The sequence below is a fragment of the Cebus imitator genome, unplaced genomic scaffold, assembly GCF_001604975.1.
Source record: "Cebus imitator isolate Cc_AM_T3 unplaced genomic scaffold, Cebus_imitator-1.0 Scaffold420, whole genome shotgun sequence".
NCBI classification, from domain to species: domain Eukaryota; kingdom Metazoa; phylum Chordata; class Mammalia; order Primates; family Cebidae; genus Cebus; species Cebus imitator.
The window spans coordinates 1,462,807-1,486,807 of NW_016107735.1; the positions used below are offsets into that span (position 1 = coordinate 1,462,807).

The 24,001-nt window shown below is 52.3% G+C and overlaps 1 protein-coding gene across 1 annotated transcript in view; it reads left to right on the forward strand.

Annotated features, from left to right (window-relative positions):
- GRIK3 (glutamate ionotropic receptor kainate type subunit 3) overlaps positions 1-24,001 on the forward strand; it is a 230,794-nt gene that overhangs the window by 155,886 nt on the left and 50,907 nt on the right. The window contains exons 4-8 of the mRNA XM_017509765.2: positions 2,565-2,746; positions 5,082-5,135; positions 14,697-14,870; positions 15,454-15,597; positions 21,336-21,443. Coding sequence (XP_017365254.1) covers positions 2,565-2,746; positions 5,082-5,135; positions 14,697-14,870; positions 15,454-15,597; positions 21,336-21,443 — 662 coding nt within the window. The remainder of the gene's footprint in view (positions 1-2,564; positions 2,747-5,081; positions 5,136-14,696; positions 14,871-15,453; positions 15,598-21,335; positions 21,444-24,001) is intronic.

Consider the following 24,001-nt stretch of genomic DNA (forward strand, 5'->3'; position numbering starts at 1 on the left):
AAGAGAGCCTAGTCCTCTGTTGGGGTGGGCTGAGAGGAGCCTCTGGTCTCCTTTGGGAATACACTGATGGGAAGGAAGTCTGACATTTGCCGCTGGAGAATGTGGGTCACCATGCATTACACGGGACGATGTGCTTGGCTGGCAAGAAGGCCCTGGTGGCCTCTGCTCCAGCATCCAGGCTGTCCCAGTCCTCATAGCCTGGATCCCCAAAGCCCATGTGCCTGCTGATGTGGCACATAACTCTCAAAACCAAACAGGAAGGAGCAAACTGTGCACCCTGGACCTCATGGGGTAACAGATGTGAAAGGGAAGCATCATTCAGCCCAATCAAGAATTTCTGGGATACGTTGGGAGCGGGTAGCCTGGGTGTGTGTCTGGGGACAGCTTGTGGCCTCTCCCTTCTATGTGATGGTCAACTGATAGACTTTTCCTCCTCCTGCTCAAGTCTGGTATTAGGAAGCACTGTGCACCTGTTTGATCCAGACCACTCTGGGACTCCAGAGCCTTCTCCCAACTCCAGCACATGGGTTTGAGACTTCAGTGGGCTGGGGCTTCCTGATGCCCAGTCATGGTAAAGCTTGTGCGGAAGCTCTTTAGGAGGCTTAGGTTACAGGGGTGTATTTCTGTCCCCGAAGCAAAGTGAGATGATAGACACCAATCAGATTGCTTTCCTGATGTCCAGCCCTCAGGAATGGGAATCATTGCTGAACAGACTCAGAGGTGTGTGCCAGAGATTGTTTTGGGAACTGGGACTCTCTGCTGGAAGGCTTTTGGAGAGGGCTGAGTGGGGGGTAGGGGAAACTCTTTCCAGATAGAGTAACAGTTGATTGCAAACTTTAATCCAGTGCAAACTGGCTTCAGCAAAAAAAGTGGGGGGAGGAAATTTGGCTTCCTTTACTGAAAAGTTTGGGACTAATTTTAGCTTCAGGCACCATTTGATCCAGAGGCTGAAGTGAGGATCATTAGGACTTCTTTGCCCTTGTTCTCTCTGACATCTGTCCTGTTGGGATCCTTCTCCAGGTCTACGTGGGGACCCCAGACTTACAACCTCCCTATTTGAAGTTGAGTGAAAAAGGGAGCGTTTCTCACCCCCTTTTTGTGCCAGTTGTTCTGACACAGTTTCTGGGAGTCACTCTGATAGGATCGATGGTATTGTATCTACCTCTGAATCAATACCTATTCCCAAGCTGGGGCCACATGCTTTGCCCCTGGAGCTGGCAATGGACCTCTCCTGAGTCACAGAAACTAGGAGTAGAGGAGGAGTTTTTCCCCAAAGGAAAATGGAAGTGCCATTAGTGGTGGGGGGCAGGGATGGAAAATGCTATATGAACTACGCAGCCAGGACCAGACACTGAGCCTGAGGATGGCTAGAGCCCAGGCAGGCAGGAGCGGACGGCCTGCTTGAGACCTGGCCCTGTGCTGGCTCAGCTTGTTCTTTGGAGGGGCGGAGGGGGCGGGAAGTATAGAGAGAGTAACAAGCAGGCTTGCTCCCAGGCTATGCAGAAAGAAGTCAGCAAAAATGGACCTTGAAATAGGGACAGAAACGAACTTAATTAGACTTAAGCAAGCCATTTGTCTCCAGGAAGTGACATTAGGTTTTCCCTGGAAGTCCCCAGATTAAGTGGTTTTACAAAAATGCCAGCCAAGATAGAGGATAAATTTTTCAGTGTGGGGAGGGAAAAAAAAAAAAAAACAGTAAGTCAATCCAATTATGGAAACTTTTGTTGAGTACCACCTAAGTGCCGGGCCCTGTGCTGGGGGGGTGGGGACCCAGCCCTAGATATCAAGGTGCTGGTGGCAGCATGAGGGGAATGAGGTGGGGTCAGAGGAGGCCAGTGCTAAGGGAGAATTGGAGGGGAGGGTGATCTTTTCCGGATAGAGCAAAAGAGGAAGGCTTCATGGAGGAGGTGGTTGCGCTAAACCTGAAAAAGTAGGTAAGGTTTAGCAAGGCAGCCTGCCCTTGGTGAGGACGAGGGGGGAGACACGAATACCTCCTGGCCTTACCCAGTCCAGTCGTTGGTACGGGTTAGTACCACTGAGGCTGGAGTTGCCTTTTGTGCCCACATCCACGAAGCAGCTCACTGGAGATGTTGAGGGAAATCATGTCCCATGTCTCACAATGTTGGGGGTAGGTGCAGAAGAAGGGTGCCCTCTGATTTAGGCCCCAAAGTCTTTACATCCATTCTGGGTTGGAGAGGAGCAGATGGGTGTGGTCAGTGGGTATTTGCTATCTGTGCCTACTTTTGAATCTATATATGTGTGTATAGGCACCTGTGTGTGTACAGGCCTGAATCTACATATACACATGTGTTGATAAGCCCAACTGTATTCCTGCCCATATTGACATGCCCGTGCGTGTTGCCATGTGTTTGGATGTGCACACACACCTGCTCCCCAGTGTTGTCCATGCATGTCCACATGTCTCTGTGGGCCACATATCTGGGTCTGTGTGTGTCTGCAGACCCGTGGCCATGGGCATGTGTGTGCACACGAGTCCGAGTGGATGCCTGGAGCTGTGGATGCATGCGGTACACGTGTGTCTTTTGTGCCCCATGGCCCCTCAGGGCTCATCCGACTGCAGGAGCTCATCATGGCCCCATCGAGATACAACATCCGCCTGAAGATCCGTCAGCTCCCCATCGATTCTGACGACTCGCGCCCCCTGCTCAAGGAGATGAAGCGAGGCCGGGAATTCCGCATTATCTTCGACTGTAGCCACACTATGGCAGCCCAGATCCTGAAGCAGGTGCGTGAGTGCTGACCAGCAGAAGGGATGATGGGGTCTGCTGGCCACTTCTCCTCCCTTCCCTTCCCAAATGCAGGCCTGATGCTGCCACATCTAAGGTTGACTCCTAGCTCTGCCACTTTCCTGCTCTGTGACCTCGGGTGATCACTCTGCCTCTCTGAGCCTCACTTTCACCAGCAGCAAAATGGACACTGCAGTCTTTACTCTGTGAGTTGGCGTAAGGATGGATTATCCACCCAGCCAGGCTTGACACAAGGAGAGTGCTGAGCAAACACGAGCTTCCATCCCACTTCTGTGCAGGTTGGAGGCAGAGGCTGCAGGGAGGTGCCCGTAGCCACACAGAAGCAGAGCATTCCAGGAAGCAGAGGGGCCTCAGATTCTCAGGAACAGCCCCCAGAATGCCTCACTGCCTCCTTCAGTGACTAATTCCCTGTAGCCCACGGCACTTGGTGTTACTCTCCTGTTACTGGGAGGTTTATCGAGGTTCTCGTACCATCTGCTCAGCTCTGCAGTGACAGAGCAGGAGGAGAATGACTCTCAGTCCTGGGTGGGCCTTCATTCCCAGACACAGCTCAGCATGGCATGCTGGGGACAACAGCCAAGCTCCACCAGTCACCTAAGAAAATAAACAGTGAAATCGCCTACCACCCCCTCCAAGGGTGCCACAGCTGAAACCAAAAACACTGATGTGAGCTGGCGCTTTGTGTGAAAGGCAATTACGTCATCCCAGAAAGCATTTCTGGTGACTGGAGGAGGCATTCTGTGGGGCTTTGACACATGACCCCTTGAGGTCCAGGTGATTTAGGGGGCACAGGAGACATGCTGAGCTGGGATGTTCTCAAGGCCTTGAGGTGCTCAAGCCCCATTCTCCAATTGGACCCCATCAGGGGTACCAGGCCTGAATGGCAGCCTCTATCCCTGGCTCCCCACAAAGGAAGCTCCTTTACACCACACTTAGAAGGCTCATTTGAGGGCCTGATTTTTGCTTCTGTTCTTTCTCGCTGTGTGCCTGGAGAAAGTGGCCCAGGAGTCATTCTTGTCCTTGTAGATGGGCTTCATAATCCCCACCTCATACCATAATGGAGGCATCAGTGCAAAGAGGAAAGCATCAGGAGTTTCTTCTGATGCCCAGTGTACAGTTGACACCCAAGGCTGGCCATCTTTAAAGCTGCTGTCGAGGAAACAAACACTCCCCAGAACGCCCATAACCCTCAGCCTCCCAGTCAGCTGTGCCCAGTGCCTCTCCTCCCTCCCCGGCATGTGTAACAGAAGAATGGTGACAATCACAACTTTGGTTTACTGAGCAGTTACTCTCTGCCAGGTCCATGTAGCTCCTCATTTACCACCACACTGGGAAATAGGGACAATTCTCATGCTCAATTTATAGGTAAGGAAACTGAGGCTTGAGGGGAAAATAATGGATCTCAAGGTCATCCAGGCAGGAAGTCAGAATGGACTCCCAGGTCTGTCTGATTTTAAAACTTCTAGACTTAGAAATGGAAGATTTTGTGCTCAGCTAAAGCCAGATTTAAAGGAAGATACGCCAACCTGCTTCTTGCAGGACTTCTCTGAGCCTGTAAGGTGCTGAGGTGGGCTGTGACTCTTCCAAGGTGGGAGGGAACGGGCAGCATTTGCAAAGTGTCCTTGGCCCGGTGACATTTTCCCCCAGAGCACTCTGTGGGCCCGGCGTTCTGAGGAACTCTGTAGAAAATGCATTATAGTCATTAGTATTATAGATTATAGGCTTCTAATAAAATACATAAACTATATATAATGTAGACTTCATGATGGCACACAGTAAGAAATCCACAGTGGCCATGCGGCCTGCTTTGTGGTCAGCCAGGGAGCAGAGATGTCTCGGCCCTTCTTGGGGAGGCTGAAGGCAGACCTCCCAGCTCAGGCCTGGCTGGGCCAGGGGGTTAGTAGGGCTGAGGGGAAATGTACTGGATCCAGGGCAGGGAGCTCAGCTGAGTGGAGTCCAGGGCACGTGAGAAGGCAGCCTCAGACTGACGCCATCAGCATTTCTCTAAGTGTGGCAGACCAGGGAAGCCAGACCCCACCAGCCCTGTAGAATTTGGAAGCTTTGAAGAATGTGACCCAAAAATCTGCATTGTAATCTGTCCCAGGTGACTTCACAGCACACCCCAGTGTGAAATCCAGTGCTGTCTGCCAGGCAGTCATTGTCACTATTCAGAGGTGGTCTCAGAGGACACCCTACTCCAAGCAGCCAGCCTTCCCCAACCCACTGCCAGGCCCATTCTCAGCCCTGGGTGGGGAAGGGGAAAAGGCTGCACAGGGGTTCCCTGCTGATCGCTAACACTCTGCTTTTCTGCAGGCCATGGCCATGGGCATGATGACCGAGTACTACCACTTCATCTTCACCACTCTGGTAATGTACCTCTGGGTCCTGGCACGGGAAAAAGATGGGACTCTATTGGATTAAGGTCACTGTGGCTTGGCCTGTGCCAACCCACTGGGGTCAATTGCTGCAGCTAGAGGAGACCCAAGCTGGACTTGCTTCCTCAGGCTGTAGGGGCGGCCCCAGGCAAGGACACACATATGTCTTAGTGACCTGCCCACTTTTGAGAAGCAGCCTCATGTTATAATTGAGGACGTGGCTTCTGGAGCCAGTGTGAACACCAGCTCCTCTGCTCACTGGCGGTGGGACCTTGGCTAAGTCACTTAACCTCCCTGCCTCAGTTTCTTCCTCTGCAAAATGGGCTTCTGCCTCCTAGGATTGCTGTGAGCACCAAATGAGTTAATAAAGTAATATGCAATGCCTGGTACATGCAGAGCGCCAGAAGTATTCTCTCTTATGATTATGATGAACCTTGGTTCCTAGCCCACACGTCCCCACGCATGTCTCAGGCCTCACGGGAATTTTCACTTTGGATTCTGGCAACATTCATACTGAAGTCTGCCCACTCACTGTCAGCTAGCCCAGCCCACCTACAGGCTCCAGATGGGCCCTGTCCAAACTCTGTGAACATTTAGGGCCATTTAAACCCATTAGGATAATTAGCCGTGGCCTGAGATCAGCAGAATAAAGAGATTCCTGTGCCAGAAGGGCACCCACCCTGAGCCGCCCTGCCTTGCAGATAGACACCCTCGGAACTTGCTGGGGCCCTGGGTGGACTATTCCACCCATCCGAGGTCTGGGGCGAGTGACAGCCTCACTGACTATCCTGTCGCTTTTCAAAAAGCCTCCTGCGGTATGTGTCGGCCAAGCCACTGCAGTTCTGCAGGCCTCTAACCACATTCATTCATTTAGCCAGCACCCAGCTAGCATTCCCTACCCAGAACCTAGGAGCCCCTAGGTTCTGAGGGTCTGGTGGAAGGTGGGAAGTTTGAGTGAGTCTTACAGAAAAGCAGATGCTTGAACTAGGCCTCAAAGGATCCATAGCAGTTTACCAAGGGAGAAAGACAAAGGACATTCTATGTAGAAGGAACAGCATAAGCAAAGGCCAAGAGACAGATTAGCTCTTTGTGGTATGCAGGAGCTGGCTTGATCTAGTGGGTGAGAGCCAACTGCATTATCTCCTCCTAAGTCTATGTCATGTTGGTAGCTGGTTATTAAGCACTTACCTTCCCTACAGCCCCTCCCACTACACCCTGTGCCCACAGGAGCCACCTGCACTTCTTCTGATCCAGGGCTCAGACCTGGGGACCTACCAGGAGCCACGCTGGGAGAACAGGATCCTGGAAGCTGGAGACCGAGATCAGGCAGGGTGAAGCCAGCTCCCTTGAATCCCTTCTGGATTTCCATCCAGCCAAGCTGGCTTCTTCCTGCCATGCTGTCTCCTGGAAAGTCAATGGAGGCTTAGGATGAGGCTACCAGACCCCTAAAACTCTACCTCTGTTCAGAGCTGGGAGCAGGGCAGAGGAGCAAGACTGGGAAGGTGGGGTAGGGCACATTCCAGGGGTCCACAACCCTCTCCCCACTCATGGCAGCCCTCCACATCCCATCCTGGGATCCTAGGGTGCTAAGACCAACTCCTGGATCTGCGGACACTACGATCCTCTCCCTAAGACCTTCGACCTTGACCCCAGTGGGCAATGACATTATTGTAGAGGGTACTGGGGTCACTGGGGTGGTGCCTTCCTCAGAATCTTGTCTGGAAGGTCAGCCAGGCTGCAGGACTGAGGGGCCCAAGCTTCAGGCCCTACCATTTCATTAGCTCGAGGACCAACCCCTCTGGTCTTGGAATGAGGCTTGAGCCAGGCAGAGATGCTTTTAATAGGATATTTACAGCTGGGACTGGAAGCAAGGCCAGAGGGGGTTTAACCCCAGGCCCTGTGCGGACAGAGTGGGTGGCAAGGGCAGTACTCAGGTGAAGGAGGTAGGAAGATTTTGTTCCTGCTCTGACCACATCTGAGTCTTCTGGAACCTCCCAATATCCCAAGGCTCTCTGCTTGGTGGCCCTGTCTTGTATTCTGTGTTGGATCCATCTCTATACACCCATCTCACCCAAGAGCCTAACTCAGTGCCCGGGACCAAGAGAGCATTCTACCTCTCTTCCCACTGGCAGACCTCAGCTAAGTGGCCAAAAAGTAGTTGCCTATCTGAAGAGTGGTTTCTACAATCTTGCTGGTGACACAACCCCTACCCTGGGAGCATTTAGCTATGTAGGGGCCAGTTATTTATTTGTTACCAGGACTGGACATTAGTGAGTGGGGATCAGGGATGCTACACATTCTGTGAGGGGCAGGATTCTGGAGACAAATCGTTCAGCCCCAGATGCCTACGGTGCACCATTGAGAAACACTGACTGGTGCTCAGCCAGTCCGAAGTTGGATGTGGGAGAGTGGGCGACGCACAGAAAAAGAGATAGTGAGAAGAGGCAGAGGAGGAAGGGATGATCAATTGGGATGTGATGTACCCAGGGCAGCTGTGGTGTGCTAAAGTCTCTAGGGAACAGACTAACCCCAGCCAGTGTTCATTCTTCTTCATTTTCTTAATCAATCATTGATTTATCCAGCAGCCGTATACAAATGCTCTCCAAGGTCCTGGGCACTGCGCTAGGCACTTGGGTGGGAGGGGTGTACAGAGATAGATCCAACACAAAACTCATAAGCTGGTGGCTTCCTTCATGTATATAAGAGTCAAGAACTGTGCCCAGTTAACCTCTCTGTCCCCAGCGCCCAAATAGAACCTTGCACACGGTGGGGGCAACGTCTGGTTGGATGGACAGATAGATGGATGGATGGATGACTGCAATACAATGTGGAAAGTAATCAGTGAAACTGTCAACATATTGTCATAGCCACGGTCAGTTAAAACCACTCTGATGCCAGTTGTCCTGAGTTAGAATTGAGACTTCCACTCCCTTGGGCAAGTTCCGTAACCTCTCTGTGCCTCATTTTCTCATCTATACCATGGTGGCAGTAATATTACTACCTCACAGGATTGTTACGCTGAGTATTTTGTGCATTGACGTCAGTAAAATGCATAGAACAATGCTTGGCACTTATTACTCTGTAAGTGTTAAATAAACAAAATAACTCCTGCTCTTGTTTTCTGTGTGCTCAACATACCCCATCCCATCCAAAATTCAGAACAACTTTCCAAGGGAGCTTGACTCTCCCAGTTTTATAGAAACGTGGAAACTGAGGCTCAAAGAGGTCACTCCGCGAGAAAGGGGCAGAGCACCAGGGAGCTGTCCAGCCCCAAAGCCTCCGCTGAAACCTATCATGCTGAAAGTCCACACCAAGTGTTCCCTGGCCTCCTCTGGCAGGCTCAGATTTCACACGATGCCTGGTCATGTTGGTTCAGGCATGGTGATTGAAGTCAATGGGGAAATGGAACCTCCTGAAATCCCAGCAGCGCCCATGCTTCCCCAGTTCCAAAGCCCTCTGATTTTAGGGCTCACACCAATAATCCCAACTATTTGGGAGGCCAAAGCAAGAGGATTACTTGAGGCCAATATGAGACCAGCCTAGGCAATATAGTGAGACCCTATCTCTACAAAAATAAAAATATTAGCCAGGCATAGTTGGGCAGGCCTGTAGTTCCAAATACTTGGAAGGCAGGCTGAGGCAGGAGGATTGCCTGAGCCCAGGATTCGAGGCTGCTGTGAGCTATGATGATGCCACTGCACTCCAGCCTGGGGGACACAGCCAGACCTTGTCACTTTAAAAAGGAAAGCCCTCTGATTTTCCTCTTTCTGTGTTTGCCAGCAGCAGGGCAAGTTGCATTCCCCACTGACTGGTGGGGAAAGCTGGCATCAGGGACTTGCCCGAAGCCTCGTAGCAGATCAGTGACAGAGGCCTTGGCTCCTGACTGCTGGTCTTGTCCGTGGCTCTTCCGGCTCACTGTCCTTCCTCCCCACACAATCTGAGGGTCGGGAAGAATGGACTCTTCCAGGGAGACACAGCTCCTGCAATACACACAGATCTGTAGTGGAATATGGGGGTGTCTGCCAGGGTATCTCCCAGCAGAGCCCCATCTGTCAGAGCACCAACTGTGTCGCCCTGGTCCTCTCCCCCAGCTCATATCCTCTGGCTTCAGCATCTTCTTCTGGCGCTGTTGCTGAGGCCTCTACCTCGTGATCCTCCCTCTTTGTGCCCATTGGTCAGTTGTGGCTTATTTTGGAGGGCAGTGGCATCTGGCATTTATTGCCTTCCTTTTAGGAAACCCACATCACCAATTCTTTGCCTCTAAAAAATTCTCCAAATTTGCTTCTCCCATGCAGAAGACATTTTAATTACCCCAGCTGCCATTATCTGTTCCAACCAGCTTTGAGCCATTCCCAGATAACCTCGCGTTAATCAGCCCCAGCTGAGCCCCTGGTACATGTCAAGTGTAGGTAAAAGCCTGGAGGTGAAAAAAGAATTATAATAAATTAATAGATAAGCAATCACAATTAATGCCACTTTCCGGCAATAACAGTTATATCATGGGGAAGATATTTTCATCTGTCATTCCTTAAGGCGATGTTTTCCAAGCTTCAGCTCCTACCCATTCAGACCCATGGGGTGCTAATGAATTAGTCTATTATGTTATGCTGAATGTTTCTAAAAGGTCCCTCGTCGATACTGAATTCAGTGTGTCAACATTTGGCATCGAGAACGCAACTTTTTGCCAAGCAGCAAGGTTGCACACAGTTCACGGTGTACAGCACTTGGGGTCTTGGCCCCTGGCAGTCTGAACAACAACAAAAAAAATTGGAGCTGGACAAAGAGGCCTCTTCATCAGCTCCCCATTGTCACTGTCCTCGTGTTACAGGGATGGGTGCACTCTGTGCCACAGGCCCTACAACACTTTGCAGCTAAGCCCAGGCTCAGGGGTGGCGGGGAAGAAGATGACCCCCAGCACTGCCACCCCAGCCTGCCCGCTCTCGGGTGGTGAGCAGCTACAGCCTCTGCATCCCTCTCAATAGACCAAATGCTGCCTCTGGAGACTGGAAGGGCTGGTTCCACCCACACCCAAACCCCCGCCAAGACCAGAGATGCTGTCCTGCACACTGAATCAGGTTGGCCTCTGGTCCTAGATGAAGGTAAACTGAGTCATGGAGGCCCTGGGCAGCCTAATGCTTTGGCATCTTTCAAGCCTTAGATATAAGGTCAACATTGAATTGGAGAAGAGGCTGAACCCCATACAGGGAAGGATGAGGAGGGCACCCCCTGTAGGCAGAGCTCAGCTTCTCCCGCATGGCAGTAGGTCAGCCCTGGCCCAAACTTGCACACCACCACTGTGCAAAACGAAATCCTTCCAGCTCCCCAGATCCTCCTTGCTGAAAGGCAGTTTGGGAAAGATCTCATCCTCCACCCCAGGCAAGTTTACCAACCCACTCCTAAACTTCCAGTCTGTAGATAACCCCGAAGTTGATCAGCCACTGCTCAGTTCCTGCTACATGTCATGTGTAGGTAAAAGCCTGAAACTGAAAAAAGAATTATAATAAATTAATAAACAATCACAATTAATGCCGCTTCCCAGTAATAACAGTTATATCATGGGGAAGATATCAGGTTGGTGCCATTAAAAGTAATGGGCAAAAACCACAATTACTTTTGCACCAACCTCACACTATTACCTGCCATTCCTTAAAGCTCCACCTGAAAGGAGGGTGTGAATCACTTGTCGCTACGTTTCAGGCTCTTCCCAGTGATGTCTAAGTGCCCCAGGAGCCACTCAGCTTGCTAACCCTTCTTTCCACTTTGGGTAACAGGAGTATTTGGCTCATGGTTCATGGGGGAGACAGACCCAGACACGAGCAGTTATTACCGGTGGCATGAAGACCCAAAAGTCCCAGGATAAGAGCAGAAGCACCTCTGGCCCATACTGTTGTGCATGTGTACAGGAACAATCAGGAGAGGCTTCCTGGAAAAGGTGACACTTGACTTGAATCTTGGAGAACAGCTCACCCAAGAGGGGTCAAGAAGACCCTGCCAGGAGATAGAAGGCATACAAAGGTGCTGGACAAAGGGATGAGAAGCAGGACCAAGGAGACAGAAGCCAGCAAGAATGGGAAAGGGAGGCTAATGTAGTTGGGTGTTCCTGGAACAAAAAAAAAGTGAGAGTGAGAAGGAAAGTGAGGCCGGAGGGGTGGAGAGCTTTGGAGAACTGTACGAAGGAATTCGCACTGTATTCTGAAAAGGCTACAAGAAGTCATGGAAATATGTGCAGTGTGGAAATGACAGGCCTGGATTTATACTTTAGAAAGATCCCTCTGGTCCCTGCCTGGAGGGCAACTGCCCTGGCAGTGGACATGGGCTGGGGGCCGGGCGGCGGCCAGAGCCTCTGTGTGGGAGGAGATGAGTCACCATAGGGAAGAGGGAGGGCTCTGGAGCTGGGTAGCCTGGCATTGCTTCTGTCACTCCCCAGCTCTGGAACCCTGAGCAAAAGACCTAATATCTGTGTGGCTCAGTTCTTTCCTCTAAAATGGGGTGATAATAACATCCTCTTAGTAGCGTGCCCATGTGAATTAAATGAGTTAATGCAAACAAGGTACTTTGAACAATGCCTGCCGTTCTGAGGTTTGTAGGTGCTCAGTAAATGTGAGCTGACTGTGGTGGTTCTGACACTGCCAAGAAGAGTAAGGTAGGAAGGCCCCAACCTTTGTCTGCCCTTGGGGGGTGTGCCCAGTAGCTGTCACAACCTGCTGCCAGACGGCGCAGAACACAAACGTGTCAAACACATACATGATGTTTAATATGTCCCAGGCATGTTCTAAGGACATCCACAAACACTTCTTTTCCATGACAACTCTATATGGTAGGTGGCATTATCAATCCCATTTTGCAGATGAGGCAACTGAGGTGAGGAGAGTGGGTAACCCTTGAGCCCAGGTGGTCTGGTCTGTGTCTGGTCGCCTCAGGGAGCCGCCCCGGAGGAGCTGAGGGAGGGAGACCTCTTCTGGGGTGTTTATTCTCTCTCCTCCTTGCTGCTTTTCTCCAATTCGACAGGCGTCCCGATGGAAACCCAGACCCATCTGTGTATGTTTCTCAGTCACGAGTAATCGCTTAGATTAGTGGCTTCTTAAAACAGTCACCGGGCCCCACAACAGACATCAGAGTATCTCAGTGTGGTTCCTACTCTACAAAAATAAAATATCTCCAAAGACAATTCCAATGCACGCCTCGTCCTGGACACCCACCGGGGGACATAGAACATGGAGGGTTTGGAGTAAGACAAACAATGATGCATTAGTCAATGTTTAACAACCAGCTCTCTGAAAGGGAGAGAAAAGACAAAACACAGAAATCCTGATTTGTCATGCTTGCAAATTTCCATGGTACAAATACTCCCACCATGGCCAATACCGAGCTAGCCATGTAATACCACTGAAGGCAGAGTTGGGAAGAAATGCTCACATTCAGCTCTCACTAGCCAGTGTGAGCAGTGCCAGCACAGCACTGAAACAGACCTGGGTGCAGACCCGACTCTGACTTGTATGAGCTGTGTGACCTCAGGTAAGTCACCTCACCTCTCCGACTCTCTTTTCTCATCTGTAAAAATAGAATAGAGTGCTATGCTATTCAGTGCCTCCGTCACAGGGGGCTGTGAACATGAAGCCATGGGGCCCATGTGCAGGGCTGAGCGCTGCCAACCCCCACTCCCTACTGACACTGAGGCCACGTAGACACTCTCTGTCCATCTCAGTGGGAAGGTCCCATCTGCTGAAGCCCCTCCCTCCTGCTGTCATCCAGCCCCTTCCCCATCCAGATCCTGACCTGGAATCAGGGCCATATTTGTTTGCACAAACTTGGGACCAGACTTTCTTGCCTGGGCTTAAGTCTGCTCCAAACCCCTTCCCTACTCTCCAGATTGTCAAAGAGGAAACCAACACAGTGCATTCGAGAAGGAGGGCACTTTGGGGGTGCAGGAGGAACAGGAGAAGTGTAGCACCCATTAGAGACATCGCAGAGACCGGAGGAAGCCAGCCAGCGTGAAAGGGCCCCAGGCTTTATCACTCATCATCTTTCCATGAGTCATCGTTGATTTAACCAAAGCTGCGGCTGTGTTGGGGCTGGATGCTCCTCATGACGGTGGCAGTCACAGAGAGACAAGCACAGCCCAGTGTGTCCCCAGCTTCTGTCTCCCAGCACCGGATGGAGTGACCGAGTGGGGTTCCCAGGGGAGAGGACAGGCTGGGGGCCAGGGGGAGGGCAGCTTAGTGAGGGGAGAGCGTGGGAGAGTATAGACAGTGGATGAGGAGGAGTTCAGACAGTGACCTCAAGACTCAGTTTCCCCACTAGTGGGATAGGGCCGATCTAGACTGCGCAAGTATATATTTCAAAAAGTCAAAACCATGAGTCTCATGCAGATATAGAAGGAACATGCGTCAGAGATAGATTCAACTCACTAACAAGGGAACCAGTAGGATGGAAAAGCTGACTCAAGGAGCATTTGAGGAATTGGGTATTTATAGGTATTTCAGGCGGGGTTGTGGGGAGCATAGACTAAGACTTCTAGGTTGGATAGAAAATGGATTAATGTCCTGTAAGGCAATAAAACCGCAACCTTGGGGAGTATCTTCTCTATTAGACAACATTCTACAAATTAACCCAGAGTCTGAGCTTTCAATGAGTAGCTGACAATGAAGTCAAACCCAGGTGCATTCTCCAGGAGAATGAAGTAATCCTGGCGGGCTTGGTAAACCATGTTTCATTGTCATGTTGGAAAAACACGCTGCTCCCCTTCTGCCTAATTTCCAGGTTTGGGGTGGTTTTCCACAGGACAGAGCTCATCTTTGTTCCTCTCACTCCCACCTGCCACCTCCTCTGCTGACATCTCTAACTAGCTTAGGCACACCTGACTTCTCCCTTCACCCCCTGCCCCTCTCTGCCTCCTTCCTTCACCAGCCCACCCTGCCCCCAGGGCCGGAGCTGCAGGGAGGGGCTAGAGCCAGGCTTGCCTGCATCGAGACCCTGTTCTCCTAGACCCTTGGCCAGGCCTACCTGGCCCATGACAGGCAGGCTGACCACTGCTCAGCTGCTCCTAGGAGGCTGGGGGTGAGGAGGTCCTGGCTGGGGAAAGAAGAGGGCCATACTTTTTGAGTCCTAGGCAGAAAAGACTGTTTTTAAAAATCCTCTTCTATGGGATACAATGCTCCCTTCAGCCTCCCTCTGTAACAAGATGCTCAGATCTAGTAAGTCTCCCCACTTTGAAAGGAAGCAGCATCATTAAGCTTCCTCTGTGTGTGAGGCTGGGTGTTTTATGTGAGCTATTTCACTGGGTCCTAGAAAGGGGAGTGATCCCCATTTTGTGGATGAAGAAACAGGCTGAGATCCCCTGGTTGGCGTGGGGAGGTCAGTTGCCTAAGTTCTGAGTCAGACTCCAGGTGCAGTGGTCCTATGGGTGCTCCTGTGACACCCCGAGATCCCGCACCCCTCCTGCAGGGCTCTGTGGCCTCAGGCCCTGGGCAGCCCTGATTAGGGAGCAGGTAGGTGGGGCTGGAGCTCTCAGAAGTGAGCATGCCTTGATTTACACAAACCTCTCTCTATCCAGGATCTCTACGCTTTAGATCTGGAGCCCTACCGCTACTCAGGCGTGAACCTGACGGGGTTCCGAATTCTCAACGTGGACAACCCACACGTCTCAGCCATCGTGGAGAAGTGGTCCATGGAGCGGCTGCAGGCGGCTCCCAAGGCCGAGTCTGGCCTGCTGGACGGAGTGATGATGGTACGATGGCTGGGCAGGGTGGCTTCCAGGGGCTCCCCACCTGCCTGCCTTCTTGCCTTCTCTCCTTCCTCTTCTTTCTTTCTCCCCTCCAGCATTTCTCTTATTGAGACCTCCCATCTGTCAGCCAGACCCCAGGCTAGGGGTTGGGGACACAAACATGAAACAGACACAGTTCCTCCCCAAGGGACCCCATCTGATGGGGATCCAGACCTGTAGCAAAAGATCATAGAAAACAGGAATAAGGCCCCGAGATGCTGGTCACAGAGGACCTCAGGCTGTGACACACAGGTGTGAAGGCCGAGGAGGTAGTGTGGTCAGGGCCTAGGTGGCAAGGGTGCGGTGGGTGGGCACGAGAAGGTCTGAGCTGCAGGGGGTGGTGCTCAGGGTGTCTGTAGAGCAGCAGAGTCAGCCAAGCCTGGCCATTCCCCAGAGGCAGGGACAGCCACCTCCAGGACCCCCAGGCCTGTTAGCTCACCAGGACATCGTGTCCCGTGGCAGGGGAGGAGAAGGAAGACAGGGCAGGGTGGGCCAAGGACCAGAGGAGGGCCTGGGGAGCCGCTCTCAGGCAGGCCCTTCCCTTCAGACTGATGCAGCCTTACTGTACGACGCTGTCCACATCGTGTCCGTGTGCTACCAGCGGGCGCCGCAGATGACCGTCAACTCCCTGCAATGCCATCGGCACAAGGCCTGGCGCTTTGGCGGCCGCTTCATGAACTTCATCAAGGAGGTGAGTGTCCCGCAGCCCCCACCAAAGTTGTCTTCTGCGGGCTGTGGGCCCTGCAGAGCAACAGAGCGGTCTGGGAGTGAGGCACAACTGATTCTCATCCATGCCACCTCGGGCAAGTTGCCTCACGTCTCTGAGCCTCAGTTTCCTTGTGTGAAAATCGGCTCCGTAGGACGAAGCTTATGGCATGATTGAGGGACATGCATCCTGGGCATGTGGTAAGTGCCCAGTTGGTGGTCAGCATTGCCAGCGCGATACAGCACGGGCTCGAAAGTACAACAGATGAGGGTGTTTGCTTCCTGGCTGTATGACCTGGAGCAAGCTGGAGAACCTTGCTGAGCCTCAGTCACCTCATCTGTGAAATGGGTTTCTGAAGCATAACCTACCTTGTGGGCATGTGAGATGAAGTTAGACATTGCCTGGAAAATGCTTAGTGCAGGAGGAGGGTCATTACATAAAAATCAGCCCCACAAACTCATCTTCACATCATGGGCCCACTGACCAACTTCCCAGCCAGCATCCCCACTGGGACCCTCCTCTCCTGGCACCAGCTCTTCTGTGGAAAAACCCATCAGTGGAGCTGATTCTAGAGAAACCAGGCAACACGGAACCTGTCCTGCTTCCAAGACCATGGATCACACAGTGTGTATTTCAAAGACTTCTCCACCTGCCCCTGTCCTTGTAAGCTTTGGATGGCAGGGCTTATTGTCCCCACTTTATGGATGGAGAAAGTTAAGGCCTGAACTTGCACCCTGGCTCCATCACAACTAGCTGCGTGACTTTGGGTGAGATGATTAACTCTTTGATCTCCAGTATGGTATAGGGAGTGCCTGCCTCAGTGTCGGGAAAACAGTGAAAACCTATGTGAAAAGCACCTAACCCAGAACATGGCCAGAGTCAGATCCCAGCAGATGGTAGACAAAGAAAGTTCAGGAGGACGAGATCTAGGGGGGGTTACCCTGGGCCAGAGGGAGTGACCACATCCAGAGCAACACCGAGGGCAGAGGGGAAGCCCTGTAGGAGGACTCCAGAAAGAAAGGATAGATGAGCTCCCTGTTACAATCACAGCGGGCCAGAAACGAAGCTGGCTGCCTTCTTAGGAGTGCACTCATGTATTCAATAGCACTTTGTCACTGGCAGCTGGATTCCAGGCTCCGAGCTATGCCCTGGGTTCTCAGCAGGGCTAAAACAGACTTGACTGTACACATGCAGAGCCTAGGGAGGGAGGCGTTCATCAGGTTCCAGCACTAATGGAGACAATCTCATATGCAAAGGAAGGCAGCTCCACAAGAGAGAGTGAATCGCAGAGAAACGCCCACCTTGGATGGGGGTCGAGGGAGGGCAGCTTCCCCTGACATCCCGAGTTCACCGTCGCTGCTTCCAGATGAGGCCAAGTACAGCTCCTCTCACGTAGTAGACCAACATTAGGAGGAATATGGATAATACAGGGCTTTTAGGGCACCACACATGTGCCTTTGCATCTTGTCTCCACTTCTCCCCAGCTGTGTGGCTTCAGACAAGTTACGGGACATCTCTGAGTCAGTTTCCACACCCAGCAAACTCCACCTCATAGTTATTGTGGGGGATCAATTCAGTCCCTGGATACAGTTTCTTCACCCCTAGAAGGGACTCCAGTCCCAGATGTTTTGGTGTAAGGACCTGATGATACCTTCTCATCCAGCTTCTCATCCCTCAAAACTGCAGAGGACATCCCACTGTCCGATGCCCTGAGCAGGGCCCTGACTGGGTGATCAGCGGCTTGCTCTCAGGGAACTCTGAGACCCGACTTTCAGCCCCCTGCACCCCCTTCCTCAGCAGGCTTCTGCTGAGCAGCCCCAAGGCCACTGTGAGGGTCTCACATCCCAGGCCACAACCTCGTCCTATTGCTCCTCTGGCTCAATCAGGAGATTTAGGAGCCCTAGGAGCCAGACAAAAGGGGCCTGAAAGCATCACTGCTTTTTCACTGCATGACCTCAGACAAGCTGCTGAGGCTTTCTGCGCCTCAGTGTCCTCCTCTGTCCAGTGGAGATAACGGTAGCACCTTATCGTCGGGTCGTTCTGAGGATGGGTGAGTTACGGCACGTGTGTTGCACGGAGGACAGTCCTGCTCATAGCAAGTGCTGAACAGGTTGGCTGCCATCACTGTTACTTCTGTGATCGCCACTGTTATCCCTGTGCCTTCCTGTTTGCTGACGGGGTTCCACTAGCTGTTCTCCAGGCCACATTGTTTCAGGGACACCCACCTGTTCACACTTCACCCCTCACCCCTTGGAAACCTTGAGGCTCAACTGTGAGTCCCTGAGGGGAGCAGATTCACCACTGCCCACCATAGAAAGGGGGCTCCATTCTTCTTCCCAGGGTCAACTGGCCTGGGGTGGCATGTCTGGCCCCAGGCCCAGTGACTGACCCTCACTGCTCACGCTCCCTTATAGAGCACTCTCGGAAACATTCATCCTGTCTCATTTTAGGGCTGTGAACACAGCCAAGGCCCAGAGTAGCCCCGTGGGGCCTGTGGTCCCACAGCTGGCCACAACTGAAGCTCAGATGCCTGCCCCAGCCCAGCACCATCCCCCCTCAGACCACTCCCAACTTGCCCATCTCCCCATCTGATTATGTGACACTAAATCATTTTAAAGACTTGGCATTTCCGAGAGGAGCTGGAAAATACCAGACCGGAGTTCAGAGCGCGTGAAGCATCTTTCATTTAGCAAGTCCTGAGCGGTGGCTAGAGGGGGCAGGCAGTGCAGGAAATGTCACTGGGAGGAGCCGCCTGCACTCCCTGGCCTGCCCTGCCCACCCGCCCACAGACAGGCCATGCACCTGCTGGCCTTTCATTCCTCAGTAGCTGACAGGCAGGAAGGCTTCCCTCACAGTGCAGGTTTGAAGGCACCTGCTGTGATTTCCCCTGGGGGCCAAGAGATAGCCCGAGGGCATGGGGCTGAAGAGGAGAAAAGGCTGAGGGAAGCTGAGCTTCCCTGTGAAGTCATAATCAGTGGCTTTTACCTTCTCTGATGCATCTTTTAATCTCTGTTCCCAACCCTCCGCCCTCAGCTCCCTGGGCACCATGTAAACTCTCCTGACTCCACCTTGGGTGCCTCGACCCCAGGCCTTTCAGCGCTGTCACTGCAGTGAATCTGTCCTGTCCCGCCCCAAGTATCCCACCCCTGCATCGTTCAGTCCCTCTTTGAGCCTCAGTGTGCACATCTGTAAAATGGAGGCAAGGCTGATGCCCACCTTGCAGGATAACAACAGTGAGAACTGAATGAGCTCTTGTGGGAAAGGATAATGGCCCTCTGCGACCAGCTGTCTACTGGAGCCTCGAGCCTGGGCCCAAGTCCTTTCTTTCTAGCCTAGGGCCAGCCCACAGAGCTTCACAGATGGAAACCACGAAGAAGAAGTGATCATCTCTGCCAAATCCTTGCGATTATATATGCAGACACTGTGCTCAGCACTCTGTGCGTTTTTATACCTGTGAAGTAGGTGGTTTCGCTCTTCCCGAAGCTCAGAGTGGTTGCATTGTTTGTGCAGAGGCCACTTTCTAACCACTTTGATTTTACAGCCTCCCTCGCCTCCAAGGCACTCCCTCACTGCCTGAGTTTGTACACTAGCCATTTGCCTATAAAAGTACCGTAGAGCTGCCCATGTGCTTGGAGATGTGTAAGGGTTTTCCTCTGAGATTTGTCAGTAAAACTCCAGGGAACTGTGGACCCATGGCCTTGTGGGTTGAACTGTGAGTGTATATGTGGGTGCTTGTGGGGGCATTCTGCAGGGAGAGGCTGTGGAGCCCAATTCAGAATCTGCACGGGGGTATGGCTCGGAGTGGTTAGGAACCCAGGGCAGCAAAGCAAGGAATTGGAGCCAGGCTTCCACTACTCAGACCTTCCATTGCCCCTGCCTCTTCTCCAGATACAGCTCTCTGGCCCAGTCTGACTGTATGAGCTCCCAGATTTTCTCCCCTCCCATTGCTCTCAAGCCCACATTTGTTCCCAAAGACTTCAGGATGCGTGGAGCTTGGTCTTCCCCCAATACAGAAACCTCGGGTATTTAACTGCGTACCAGCTGCCACCCCAAGTTCTTGTAGGAGGGAAACAGGTCCAGACTGAGGTATGGGGCCCTGTGATCCTGGGTTCTAGTTTGGCTCTGCCTCTTGTTCACTCTGTGTGCTTGGGCGGCCCATGGACCCCTCGAGGCCAGCTTCCTCAACTAGAAAGTGGGAACCATGGTCCTTGCCTCCCATGATCCACACCTCCCACGGCTGTGGTGGAGGTTGCACGGCATGAACCGTGTGAAAGGACCATGTAGACTCAATGCTCTCAGCCTGCAGGAAAGATGTTATCTAGAATCAAGTCAGCAAGCTTTCTCTGTAAAGGGGCACATAGCAAATAGTTTAGGTTTCACAGGGCATACAGTCTCTGCTACAACTAGGCAACTCCACAGTTGCAGCACGAAAGCAATAGCTAAACACAGAGGCATGGCTGTGAGCTAATAAACCATTTACAGAAGCAGTCAGGGGCCAGGATGACCCTCTAGCCACAGTGTGTCAACCTCTGTTATAGAAGATGGAGCTTTTCGGCAGGTGCGGTGGCTCGTGCTTGTAATCCCAGCACTTTGGGAGGCCAAGGTGGGTGGATCACAAGGTCAGGAGTTCGAGACAAGCCTGACCAACACAGAAAATCCCTGTCTCTACTAAAAATAAAAAAAATTAGCTGGACATGGTTGCACATGCCTGTAATCCCAGCTACACAGGAGGCTGAGGCAGGAGAATCGCTTGAACTCAATAGGCAGAGATTGCATCACTGCATTCCAGCCTGGGCGACTGAGCTAGACTTCATCTGAAATAAAAAAAAGATGAAGCTTTGCCCAGTTTAGGTCTGCCTCAACCTCTGCCTGCCTCTCTCTGTGTTAACAATGCTAATGACGATACAAAAATAACAAAAGCTACCACTTACTCAGTAAGGTTCATGGTGTGCCAGGGACTGTTCTCAGTATTTTATATGACTTATTTCATTTCACCCTTACAGCATTTGGTAAGATGGACACAATGATTAGTTCCATTTTACAAATGAGGAAACTGAGGCAGAGGGGTAAAAAATACCCAAAGTCACACAGCTAATTGTGGCTGGGCCCAACATTCAGACCCCGGAGGTCTTAACCACAGCATACATGGCTGGCTGAGTTCTTAACCACAGCATACATACAGCTGAGGAAACTGAGGCAGAGGGGTAAGAAATACCCAAAGTCACATGGCTAATTATGGTTTGATCCAGCATTCAGACCCCGGAGTTCTTAACCACAGCATACATGGAGGTGGGGGTGATTTCGGCCTCCCCTGCCTTTCAGGGGGCTACGCCAAGGCCAGCTTGGCCCTCTGGCTTTTCTGCCTCTTGGCAGTCTGCGCCTGCCGCACCCCTCCCCGACTGCCTCCCTGCCCCTCTCCCAGGACCTGACATGGGCTCCCCCTTCCCATGACTTCAGGGCGGGGGCTCATTTGAGCGCATCCAAGATCCATGTTGTACACGAGAAGGTGAAAATGTAAAGCTGGCTAAAGAGCATAATAGAATTTATGGAAATCGCTGGCTCGCACCGCAGCCCGAGCAATGATGGAGGTGATTATTAATTAATCATGGTCTTGGGGGAACAGTATCAGTGCAAGGAGTAATTAAAATGAAGCATTGTACAGTTGTACCGAATGATGATTTATGAGCCTGAAGAATTGCCGCTCTGCCCTCTCCCCTCCGCAGGCTCAATGGGAAGGATTAACTGGACGAATTGTTTTCAACAAAACTAGCGGCTTGCGGACGGATTTTGATCTGGACATCATCAGCCTGAAAGAGGATGGGCTGGAGAAGGTGCGTGGGCTCAGGAGAGGGAGGGCAGGCGGAGGAGCAGGGCCTGTTAAGTCTCCTAGGGCAGACCCCAGGCAGAGGCCCAGAGGCAAGGGGCAACACACAGTCCAGCGGCCCCTCAGGGACTGACTCAGTGCCATGTAGCCTGTGCCTCCTGGGGGCCCGTCAGAGAACAGGAAGGCCTGGACTGGAGGTCACATGGCTCCAGAAGCCAGTGGCCTGGCTGTGGCAGACACCCACACTGTCACTCTGTGAGTAAGGGCCGTCGGGGATGCCTAACCTGGAAGCATAACAAAAGGCCGATGGGGTGGTTGGACTGTCTCTGAGTCCCTGCAGGGCTGCCACGGAGCAGAAGGACAGATGTGTCCTAGGGTAAAAATTTAAGAAAAAAAAACACCTTTCTAACCAGCAGGGAGTGTCTCCCCTGGTAGTGAGCTCACCATCACTGGGGACATTTAAGCAAAGATAGAGCAGTTGCTTGTCTGGGAGACTGAAGATGATTCTTACCCTTGGAATGAGGTTGAAGCACATGGATTCTGAGCTCCTTCGCTCTGGGCTTCTAAGGCCTCTGCAATTCCAGAGAGTTTGGAGCAGGAAAGCAGGCCTGCCTGGGCCTGGGGCCTCCCATCTGGCTAACACAGAAATGTTTTAATGAGGCCAATTCCAGTCCCTGGGAGCCTTCAGCATATTCTATCAATGTCAGGCTTCTGGGCCAGGAGGGAGATTTAACACGAGCCCTCAATTCACAGCATCCCCTGGGACCTGGATTTTGGGGGGCTCAACCACACTCTGTCCCCAGCACATTGGTCCCTGGGAGCCAAAAGGACACCTCCCCAACACTGCAAGTTGCTGTGGATGAAATGTAGGGAGCAGAAGCCAGCCGAGTGGGGGGGCCACTTCAGATGCCTCTACACCTCAGGACTCTGATTTCTGTCCTCTCCGCCCCTCACTGTCCCGATTCAAGCCTTTCAGGTGGATTATTTTAACACGCTGCCCTGGTTCTTGAGCTCTCCAGCCATTCAGTGTGCATACAGATGAGGCTTCCCCAAGCGCAGCTCTGCCCTGCTCTGAAACTGCCCATGGCTCCCGAATGCCAAGTCGTTAAACATCAGCCCCTCACCTGGGCCTGCAAGGATCTTCACATAATACACCAGCTGGCCTCTCTGGGCCTCGTTTCCACATCTCCCGGAAACATACCCCATGGTCTCATCACGCTCCCTCCCTCCTGGACCTCCAGGCCAATGCCCACACAAGGGGGCTGGATGTAACCTCTGTCCGTCAGGCAAGGGCCTGGCTCTGCCTAGTTCAATGCTGTCCTCCTTGTGCCTGTGACCACAGTTACTCCAGTCAGTCCCGACTTTCCCACCAACTCATGGGAGCCACCATGCAGGGGAGGAAGTGGCTGGGGAAGCCTCCCTATTACTCTGTAATTATTTCATGCCACATACAGCATCAGTCCTTAATGGCAGGCGCTGTGGCCTCCCCTCCTAAGATCATCGGTGTCCGTTTGCTCAACCCTATGCAAACTATATGAGTTCTCATCAAACGATCTTCCAGCTTCTATTTAAGCTCCTGCAGTGGTGGAGAGCACACTTCCTCCTCTGGCAGGGCTCTAGTGAATACACTGTTCACTCAAGTGGCTGTCCCATGTTTGCTCCCTGAGCTACCCACCTCCAGGGATAGCCGAAAATTCTAGGGAGAACCATTAGGTGGCACATATGCCAACACTTCCCGCTCCATGCCATAAAAGGCATCAATAATCCATCATTCGAGTACTCTTTCCATCTGAGCCCACCTGCAACCTCCTTCGCCAAACAGCCCTCCAGGCAGCTGGTACAAATTGGCCAAAGCTAATACTCCAGAAAAACTCTATTATCCCTGGACAGAGGTCAGCCTGCCAAAGGCACTCACCACAGACCCCGGGTCATAGCCACCTGGATTATGAGCACAGAGCCTCTGCAGGCTGGGTCCTCCTCAGTCCTCACTGGTCTCACATCCCCATAGCACCTGGTATCTGACAGGGCTTGCAGTCAGAGCTTGGGAGCTGGTTTGTGCTGTTCATGCGGCCTCTGAGCAGATGTTTGCCGAGCACCTTCTGCACCCAGGTGCTCTGCTAGGCACGCTCAGGCTGAGCTTGGCTCTGAGCTCAGTCTACTTAAGAGAAGAGCCTCTTTGATGCCGTCTGCCTGTCTCCTCTCCTCGTGGCCCTGGGTGGTCTACACAGGCAGGGATCCTGCCCTGAGAGGATGCTGAGCTCCCAAACACAGCCAGTCTGCCTCTCGTATTATCGCTTCTGTTTGCTAAGCCGGGTCATAGCTGATCCAGCCAGCTCCTGCCGGTGGCTTTGGGAGGATTAAGGCAGAATTACCCAAGCATAATTACATGTCTCTCTGCTATCTGCTCTGCACAGCTCTCTTAATGGGATGTTTGCATTCAGCCTCTCTGTTTAATTGATTAAGTGTCCTGAGTACCCCCCGACTGGGCCAAGGACAGAGTGGGCATGCAGAAGGCTTCCTTGAGTGAGAGGAGCTGAGAGCAGGCAGAGCTGGCCAGAGCCGGGT